A 10679-nucleotide genomic window follows, 5' to 3' on the forward strand; every position below is an offset into this window, starting at 1 on the left:
TTCTGATATATTTGCCCTTTAAAGGTCAAAATTCTTTTCTGTGACTACAAGAAGAGGTTTTTACTTAGGTCTAGTAGCTCAGCAGTAGAATGAGAGCTGCCGAGAATATGGATGTAGCAGAGCTGTGTGACTTGGGGCAAACTTTTCAGCTTCTCTGGCCTTTGACTTTTCTCCTCCCTGGAAGGGGTTCCCTCCTTATCTCCCAGCCATTATTAGCTGGCTGTGTAGAGGTCTAGTTCTGCCTTTAGCAGATGCCTAGCATTGGGCTGCTTTCCAGTATTGTATTTGTGTTTTACTTATAAAAAATGTGGAGATCTCTTAAAAGTTATATTAATTTTATTTTAAATCATTACTCAGTTTGGGCAGTGTGCAAATCTAGACAAGTCTTTCTCTGAATTTGGAATTAATAAAATTTTATTGCACTGGTTAGTTGGACCTCCCACAGGAAATAGTAGGGATGTAGTGTTCATGCTTATTACCTTAGCTCTTTTGCAATTTGTGAGCATTCATTCACAATATGATTTAATCTTAAGAGTTATGCATTACTTCTCTGAGGTCTGTGCAAAGAAACTCAGTTTATAAACTACTTCTAACCAATATTTTAAGTCAAATTACAAATAGCCAACAAAGACATGTCTCCTAAACCATGCCCTTTTGTACTGAAGTATGTATTCTTTCTGTTACTGACCCCTTCCTTCCATCCCTTCTTACTCCCCACCCCCTCCCGCCAAATTAGAATTCTGAGATGTGGTTCAAGCGTCACAGTATTGCTATTGGAGAGGTGCCAGCCTGCCGTCTTGTCCACCGCAGACAGCTGACGGAGGCCAATGTGGAGGACATCTGGAAGTCCATGACTCTGTCGTAGTACGTACATTCGATGTTAATGGTTACTGAGCAGTTCTGGGGATCTTGGCTCTATTTTGTCTCTTCCTTACTCTTTGCATATTCAATTTTCTAAAATTATGCTTAATAAGAATCAATTTTGCATAACTGGTACTGTGTTGCTTAGAAAACATAATTTCACTGAATTCTGGAATTCTGGGAATTTCCTGTTGTTATTTATGTAGTAGTTAAAAATAGTAGTTAAGAAATTCGGTTTTTTTTTTGAAACAAGGTTTCCCTATAGCCCCAGTTGGACTAGAACTCCCTATGTAGACAAGGCTGGCCTTGATCTCACAGAGATCTGCCTGCCTCTGCCTCCCGAGTACTGGGATTAAAGATGTGCACCACTACACCTGGCTAGTTTAAAAATTCTTAAATTTTGTTTTGTTTTGTTTTCTTTTTTTGACTTTTTTTGTTCTTAAGACAGGGATTCCTTCCTCTACCTTTGAGTGCTGAGATTACAGGTATTCACCATCATGCCCAGCTAAAAGTTTTTAAACTTTCTATTAACACTAAAATCTCGTTTAATTAGAACACATAGTAGAAAATTTGGTCTCAAGTATTTTTACTCATAAAAAATATTTTCTTGGAATTCAGAATGTTTTATTATTAAGTAATTAAGGAAATATGCTAATGGTAAAAGAATTTTTTTAAAAAAACTATATTCCATTTCTAGCCTTTTGCCTAGAAAGACTGGGTGAAGTACATGAAAATAATGCACCTGAAAGATTGGTCTTTAGGGGCTAGAGAGATGAACCAGTGGTAAGAGTGCTTGCCTGGGAAAGCAAGAGGGCCTGAGTTCAAATCCCCAGCACCTATGCAAAAGTGGGGCATGACCGCTTATGCCTGTAACCTCAGCACTGGAGGCAGAGGTAGGTGGATCTTGGGAGCTCACTGGCTAGCTAGCCTAATCAAAACAGTGAACTTCAGGGTCAGCGAGAGACCTTATCTTAAAAAATAAGACAGGGGCTGAAGAGATGGCTCAGCAGTTAAGAGCACTGGCTTCATCCAAATGGTGGCTAACAACTGTCTATAACTGTAGTTCCAGGGGAATCCTACACCCTGTTCTGACCTCCAAGGCATTGCATGACATGGGTGCACTTATATACATGCAGGCAATACACTCATTCACACAAAATAAAAAAAAATGGATAAAATATTAAAAAATAAGACAGAGCTATAGAAGAAGACAGCTGATATCCTCTTCTAGTCTCTGCACGAATGCACATGGGTGTGCATGCGACACACAAACTTATGTACCCATGTCACACACACACACACACACACACACCAAAAAAAAAAGGAAGATTGATTTTTGTTTAGTTTTCTTGAGACAGGGTCTCCCTGTATCCCAGCTGGTCTCTATGTCACAGACATCCACCTACCTCTGCCTTCCAAGTGCTGTGTTTAAAGGTGTATACCACCATGTCTGGCCTTTTAAAAAACATCTATTTTTATTTTATGTGTATGAGTGTTTTTGCCTGCATATATGGAAGTGTAACCATGTGTATAATGCCCATGGAGGCCAAAAGAGGCATCAGAAATTGTTAGCTACCGTGTGGGTTCTGGGAACCAAACCTGGGTCTTCTGCAAGAGCAGCCAGTGCTTTTAACTGCTGAGTGAGTCATATCTCCAGCCCTGTAATGCTCGATATTTAGCACCACAAAAATAATGATTAAAAATATTTTAAAAATTATTTTAAGAATAAATTTTGTCTTTCTAGTTTACAGAAAATCCTTGGCCTAGATTCCTTAGAAGAAGTTTTAAATGTCAAACTTGTCAACTCCAAATTCATCATCCATAATGTATATAGCGTTAGCAAGCAGGGAGTTGTCATCCTGGATGACAAATCAAGTAAGTATGCCAAAACCATTTGTTCTTGTTTGACCAGCACATTGACTACACAGATCCCTCAGCTCCTATTTGACTGCCCCCTAAGCCCTAAGTAAGTTTATCCCCTCATCACACACATCCTGTTCTCTATTAATGCTTTTTAACCAATTGTCTAGACTAAAGAATGTCATTGAAAGATGAGTGTCCAGGAATGGAAGCTCAGCAAAATGCACCCAGAGTCTAGTTCATTGTTAATCAATGGGTGTTAAGTGGTTCCATAGTATCCATAGGAAAATCCGCCATACAAGAGAACGTTTAAGACCTAAGGAAATGTCTGCCTCAGTTTTCAGGTGAGTCCTAGGGTCCGACTTGCATTTGGGTTTTTATTTTTTATCTGTTTTTGAGACATGATCTCATGTAACCCAGGCTTGCTTTGAACTTACTATGTGGTTGAGGATAACCTTGACTTTTTGATCTTTCTGCCTCTGTCTCCTGAGTGCTGGGATCATAGGCATGTGCCATCATGTCTGATTTATGTGGTTCTGACCATCGAACCCAGGGCCTTGTGCATGCTGAGCAGTTCCTCTACTGAGCTCCAGCCCCACATTTGGATTTCTAACTTACCTGTTCATGGTGGTGGCAATGTGTCAGATTAATGAGGTAACTTTTAAAAAACATTTAAAAAATTATTTTTTAAATCTTTTTATGAGACAGGGTCTCCCTATAGCTCTAGGTGTTCTGGAACTCACTATGTAGACCAGGCTGGCCTTGATCTATCTCACAGAGCCTATGTCTCCTGAGTACAGGTATGTGTTACCATACCTGGTTTAATGAGGTAACTTTAAAGTTGTAAGTCTTTTAATTATTTTTATACTTTATCCTCTAAGCTGATTTATAAGTCAATGCCTGGAAAAAGGAAAAACAAAAACAAACAAACAAAAAAACCTGAACAGCAGCAACAACAAAAACACCTTTAGGAGCCGCATAACCTGCTTTTTGATTTGGGAAAATATAGTCATGTTACTTTAATGGGCCATAGTCTCCAGACTGACTTTATGGGTTTTTGGCAAGGCCTGTATAACCTAGGCTAGCCTTGCACTTGAGATCCTCCCGTCTCATCCTCTGGAGTGCTGGGATTCCAGACATGTGCCATCATACCTGACCCCAGACTGATTTAACAAAACACTTTCTAATTGGATAGGTTCTTTTATTTGGTCTTAAAGTTTAAATCCTTGAAGTTGGAACAAAAATGACTTATGGATATGGGAAACTGATGCGGTATTTTGGGGGATGTCCTAGTTTGTTCTTCATTGCTGTGACAAAATACTCTGACCACTGCCAACTTGGGGAGGAAAGTTTATTCAGCTTACATCTCCCAGGTCGCAGTTCATCAGGGAGCCCAAGGTAGGAACTCAGGGCAGGAACCTGGAAGCAGGAGCTGGAGCACAGGCCATGGAGGGATGCTGCTTACTGGCTTGCTCCCCTGGCCTCTGCCCAGCGTGCTTTCTTGTGCAACACAGGCCCACCTGCCCAGGGGTGGTACCACCCACCGTGGGCTGGGTCCTCCCACATTACTCATCAAGAGTATGTCCTCAGACATGGCCACAGGCCAGTCCAATAGAGGCAATTCCCCAATTGAGGCTCCCTCAACCCAGGTGTGTCAAGTTGACACTAAAGCTATCCAGTACAGGGGATTTAATAAACTATTATTAAATTCAGGCTGGAGGCTCCTAATCAGAGCAGTGAGAGGGTGAAAAGGTGTGAGTTGGCTGTCTCCTAACAGGAGCAGAGCTTGCCCTTGAAAATGGAAGCAAGTTTCTTTTCATAGCCCCTCCATCAAGAATGGAGGACAGTGGCAGACAGAAATAGATCTGTTGTGACTTCATAGCTTATTGGGTTTCTACTGATCTGTAACATTAATTTCCATAGCATGGAGGAGTCAGACAGCCTTTGGAATACTCCTCAGCCTTTCTACGTGCTCTGGGTATAGCAGATTCATACTTTGAGTTGCCACTTATATGACCCGTCATCTTTTGTTTTGGTGGGAGGAGGTTCTAGCAAGTGATTCAGCTGGATTTTTGTTTTTTAAAGGTTTTATTTTTATTTTTAAGTATGTGTACTCTTGTGGATTTGTGTACATGGATGATGCAGTGCCTATGGAGGCCAGAAAGGAATCCGATCCCATGAAGTTGGAATTACAGGTGTTTGTGAGCTGCTCAGTGTGGATGCTAGGAACTGAACACAGGGTCTCTCGAAGAGCAGTATGTGTTCTTAACTGCTGAACCATCTCTGTAACCTCCTGGATGAGATTTTTTGGTAGTAATGCTGCTATTATTTTAAGGCTTTTGTACTACAAACAGCCTACGGTTATTATGTGGGGACTTTCTTGACCTAAAACATTTTGAAAATGGTAGCAGATAAAATGATACCTATAACGGACCTACACAATATGCTTCTTTTCTTTTTTTGGTGCTGAAGATTGAACTCAGGGCCTTATACATGCCCTGCATTTCTCTGGATAAGCTATTCAATATTTCCTTTTCACTACAGCCTTAAAAAGTGTGTCTTGCCCTTAGGGACAATCTTATGCATGATTTATGTAAACACATATTATAACATGACAGCTAAGGAAAGATTTCTATCTTAATATTCTGATATACAAATCAGTGATGCCTCATATTACCAGGCAAAGAATATAATCTTATAGTACCAAATATATATATATATATAAAATTATAAGAGGACTAAAATATCTTTTATATGTTCCTTTTTCCTACAGAAGAGCTTCCTCATTGGGTACTGTCAGCCATGAAGTGTTTGGCAAATTGTAAGTACTAATTACCTGCCAGTTTTATGAAATTAACAGAAATTAGTGCCTTGAATTAGAAAATATTTCTGCTCAATGACCTGAACATTGATTTGACACCTGTGAGGCTGTCAGGTGATTGTCTGGGACCACTGTGCTTTTATTGGTAAATTTTCAACTTAGTGAAAGGACTATTATTTTACTGTTTTAAAGGCATTTAGTTCTAACATGGATATAATCATGCTACAGATAAAGTCCACAGTACTCTGAAGGGTTTCTCATAAGAGTGAAAGAATTAGTCATAGTGCATGTAGTACAGTAGCAGCTACCTCTTAACAGGCAGCCTCTATAGATTTTTATTCCTAAAATGTGATTGTTAAGTGTCTACCATATTTACATCACCAGTTTGCTCAGCAGATTCTGTCCCCTACTGGCTTTTCATAGAACAGTATTTTGAGCATGACAGAAATGTTTTAGAGGACTGACCTGACTAATTTGCAAGATAACTTAGAAGGAAAGGAACCTGCATGCAGAGAAACAAGAAAGGCCTGTTTCAGAAATCTCTGTGTAAGATCTTCGGGCCTAGACCAGGGTGGGCCTTTGAGATTTTTCATAGGTCTATGAAGTGTACTTTGCAGACACAGGACATGCATTTCATTGACTGTCATAGGCACTGTGAAGGAATAGATTATAGTTCATTAATACTACCATTTTTCTGGGGTGTGTTCAGGAGGCTCAACCCAAAGAATGGAGTCTAATGGCTAACGATTTAACACAAACAAGTGAGTTAAAAAAATTGTGTGTGTGTGTGTGTGTGTGTGTGTGTGTATGATATGTGTGAGTACTGGTGTGCATGTGCCATGACATGCATGTGATAATCAGGGAACAATTTTTGGGAGTCAGTTCTCTCCTTCCACTGTGGGTTCTGGGGATCATTGAACTCAGATTGTCAGTCTTGTGTGGCAAGTGCTATTACCTGCTGAGCCAGCTCACAGGCCCCCAAACAAGTGATTTTAAAATATTTTATTTATTATTTTTATTTAATATGTATGAGTGTATTGCCTGCATGTGTGTAAATGCACCGATATTGTGCAGTGCCTGTGGAAGTCAGAAGAAGCCATCGGATTCCCCTGGAACTGGAGCTATGGATGGTTGTTAGCCACCATGTGGGTGCTGGGAACTGAACCTGGGTCCTCTCTAAGAGCAGTCAATACTCTTAACTGCTGAACCATCTCTCCAGCCCCCAAACAAGTGATTTTGATGATTAGAATTATAGTTGTTTTAGTTAACTGCTAATGGCAATATTATTTGGTCTTAGGGAGACTTTTGAGTCTCACAGCTACCTCAGAAGATAGTTTCTGTTTTTATTTTTGGCTAGGACTAGCATATGCAGATATATATATATATATATATAAATTCCTAAATTAGTAAGCTCTGAATTATGGTTTTATTAGTCACTCTTGATTAGAATGAAACTGTTAGTTTAATATGGGTAGTCTTAGGGGCCTATGTGGAAAATGATTATATACTCTCATTCTGAATATGCATAGTAATATTAGTTTGTATAAAGCCCAAAGTTCTTTGGATTAATTATTACAATTTTCATTGGTTTTTGATTAATATTTTAGAAACTGACATATAGATTACCTGTGGTTTTAGCTTGGGGAAATGCTTTATTTAAATTTTTATTACATGTGTTTAGTTATTCTCTCTCTGTCTCTCTCTCTTTCTCTCTGTCTCTCTCTTTCTGTATGTGCATGTATGTATGGTACAGTGCATGTGTAGAGGTCAGAGAACAACTTATAGGAGTTGATTCTCTCCTTTCTCAGTGTGGGTACCAGGGATTGAGCTCAGGTTGTCAGAAGGCAAATGCCTGCTTTTAATTTTTCTTGCTCAGCCATTTGAAGTAAATTGAAGTTTTATCTTTTGTCAGATTTGGCAATAATGAGATAGGAAGTATAGATGGAATGTTACATTGCCCATTCTGAACTCCTGGCAAACTAAAGTTTTGGAAGTTGGTTAGTCGAGAATGAAAATAACACACCAGCATAGCACATGTAAGCTATAAATGTGTGGTAAAGTGCATTGAGGTGTGTTTATGATGCTTAATTTTCAATGATGATTGGAATAGAGTGATGAGTATAAATAATTTTCCATTTGATTCATAAAACATTTCTGAAGACAGGCTAGTATAATTGGATTTTCAACAGAGGAAAAATGTGACGTATAAATTTGTAATCCCCATATGTATGAGGTGGAGGATGTTGGGAGTAGGAACATGCCTCACATATATCAAGTGCCATCTTTGCAGATGGTTAGCATAACCACAAAGGTGTTCATTTATGCATCAAAGGAGGGCAAGCTTAGCCTTTCTAATAGCTTTATAAAATTTCTAGGGCTTCCCAAATTCCCCTTGTGTCCCAGAATTCACTACGAATCCTCTACAAGGGAACAGAAAGGACAGGCTGGCTGTGTGATGTGCTGAGAGCTATTTGCTTCCTTTTCTGCTCTTTACCCTTTCTTTGTAGAGCTCATCTATGGTCTCTGTAGACCTTGTACACATGGCCTGCATGCTTTAGTTCTTGGCCAGACTCTTTCATGGCTGACCTCAGAATGAGAATTGATGATAAGTAAATGGAAAATCAGGTTAACTGATTCTTTTTATTTCTTTGTGTATATGGGTCCCAGGAACCAATAAAAATGCAAAGAAAACAACCACTTTTCATTATAGAATCTGTCAAGAACAACATTTATACAAAGTTAGAATAAGGAAAAATGTTCTTAAAGATCAAGATGATTAAGAAAGAAAAGATCTAGGCTCTATTTACTTTTCAACAGAAAAGTTTTTTTTTTTTGCATATTTCAACAAAGATGATGAAATATTCACAAGGGATCTAAACTGCTTAAAATGAGTCACACACATCCTGGTAAAAGCTAATTCTAGGGAATGTGTCTTGCTTGTTGAATTATATCAAAATGTTTCATTTGATTAGAGCTTGTTTGTATAATGAGGAATCAAACAAAGATGGTGACTACAGTTACTGCTAGGTTTATGTGGTACAAACATAGATATTTAATTATTTTAGCCAATAGAATTATTTGATAAAAGAGAACAGAGTGTGAAGGACAAAAGAGGCTTTTAAAAAAGATTTTATTTTCTTTTTAATTGTATGTATACATGGATGTCTTTGTGTGGGTGTGTCCACATGAGTGCAGGTGCCCAGAGAGTCCAAAAGAGGGCACTGGATTCCCTGGAGCTAGAGTTACAAGTGGTTGTGAGGTGCCTGACATAGGTGCTGGGAACTGAACTCAGGTCCTCTGCAAGAACAGTAAGTGCTGTTAACTGTAAATCATCTCTCCATCCCCTGGTAAAAAAAGTTTTTTAGGGGATTGCAAAGAGCCACATCATGATTTCCCAGAGAATTGAGCTGTGATGGTCCAGGATGGTCCTCTTTCCTTAGATCTAGAAATTTTTATTTAAAAAAATTAAAGTGGAGTGATTCTGTGGCCTTATTTTTTAATTTTAATTTTTTTGAGAATTGCTGGGGGTTTGAACCAGCAACCCCTGGGGAGGTGATGATTGGGGATGAGTAAGCACGCCATTCGCCAGCCCATGCCGCCCCCATTACCCGGGGACACTCAGACGCAATTGGAGCCTAGTCAAGCAGGGACTCATTTAATACAGGTGTTACAGAGCTTATAAAGGCACCTGGAAATCCCCCCTCCCCCCTGAGGGTGTATCTTAAGGATGGGCATGCGCTGATCATGCTCTGCTCAGCAGTGCGGAAGTATCCTTCAGACTTTCAAAGCAAGTCAGGCTGAGCCAGAGTAACTTCCTCTCGGACTTCTGCAAGGTGGTGCCTTTAGGTCCCCACATTGCATGACATGGGTGCACTTACCTACATGAAGGTAATACAGGCATACACATAAAATAAAAATAATAAATAAATTAAAAAACAAAACAAAAACCAGTTTACGGAAGGTCACCTTTGTGAGATTGCCTACAAGATGTCCCTGAAGCCAGGGACACATGCTCTCACGCTCATAGGGCTCTGTGGGCTAGTGAATAAATCTTGTGGTATTTCCAGCAGCTCTTCGGGATCTTATTTAATATCAAGGAGGCTCACAATTGTCCTTCCCTTGTGTGGGAACTCAGCATCCACTGCACAGTGGTCTACCAGGCTGTAAGGGCATAGCAGCCTTGTGCAATCAGTCCAGAGTTAGACTGACAGAGTGGGAGGGGTGGGGTCTCAGTGAACTCTGGCCTGTGTCAGAGGAGGAAAGGGCCAAAGACAGGAAGGTAGGAAGGTGGGAAATTCAGTGGCCTCAAAGGGGGGCCATGTTGCTTTTAGCCAATCAGCCAGTTGTCAAAGAGGCTGACTGGCAATGAAGCCAAGGAACTGGGTCCTTCACCTCAGATGGATACAGATAAAGAGAGGAATTTTTTCTCATGAACTATTGTCCATGGACTGTCATGCTAGTCAGTCGGATCCTGGCCTACCCACTTAAGGTTTTTTGCAGGCATCCATATGGGGTTTTGATCTCCTGTAGGGTAGACACACCCAAAGCCTCGACCTATGGTTAGCAATGGGTTTGGTCCTTTCCATTGCCCGGTGATGGGATCTTTCCATCTTACCCATACCTCAGGTCTCTGCTCCTGTCATCCCCAATGCTTCTGAAACTGGGATTCCAACTGAATTTTTGAAAATTAAGACCATTAACAGTGAATAAGGCCATACCAAACTTTTGGTGGGGGCTTGTTCCCCTTTTTTGTTTTTGTACTTGAATATTTAGGTTTTGATGGTTGCGTTTTATAATGTCTTGACCTTGGGGATTGTAGGGAATTCCTGTATTGTGTTGAATTCCCCAAATTGAAAAGAAACCTTGTAAATATTTACTCACAAAACATGGTCCATTATCAGTTTTAATTCTTTGGGGAAGTCCCCAATCCCAACATAGTAAAACACTAGAGAAAATGAGACTGAGCATGTTTAGACTTCTCTCCTTTATGAGCAGTAGCCCAACAGGCATATGAGAATGTGTCAATGGACACAAAAATATACTTAAGCTTTCCAAAAGGAGCAAAGTGTGTGACATCCGTTTGCCACAAGGAATTGGGCTTGAGTCTCCTGGGGTTTACCCCTGGCTGTTGCAGAGG

At 39.9% G+C, this 10679-nt stretch overlaps 1 protein-coding gene across 1 annotated transcript in view; it reads left to right on the top strand.

The window, feature by feature from the left end:
- Positions 1–10679, top strand: part of Depdc1b (DEP domain containing 1B) — a 78751-nt gene that overhangs the window by 41436 nt on the left and 26636 nt on the right. The window contains exons 4-6 of the mRNA XM_008821591.2: positions 737–864; positions 2606–2736; positions 5495–5542. Coding sequence (XP_008819813.1) covers positions 737–864; positions 2606–2736; positions 5495–5542 — 307 coding nt within the window. The remainder of the gene's footprint in view (positions 1–736; positions 865–2605; positions 2737–5494; positions 5543–10679) is intronic.

The sequence above is a fragment of the Nannospalax galili genome, unplaced genomic scaffold (assembly GCF_000622305.1).
Source record: "Nannospalax galili isolate Female #2095 unplaced genomic scaffold, S.galili_v1.0 scaffold751, whole genome shotgun sequence".
NCBI lineage: Eukaryota > Metazoa > Chordata > Mammalia > Rodentia > Spalacidae > Nannospalax > Nannospalax galili.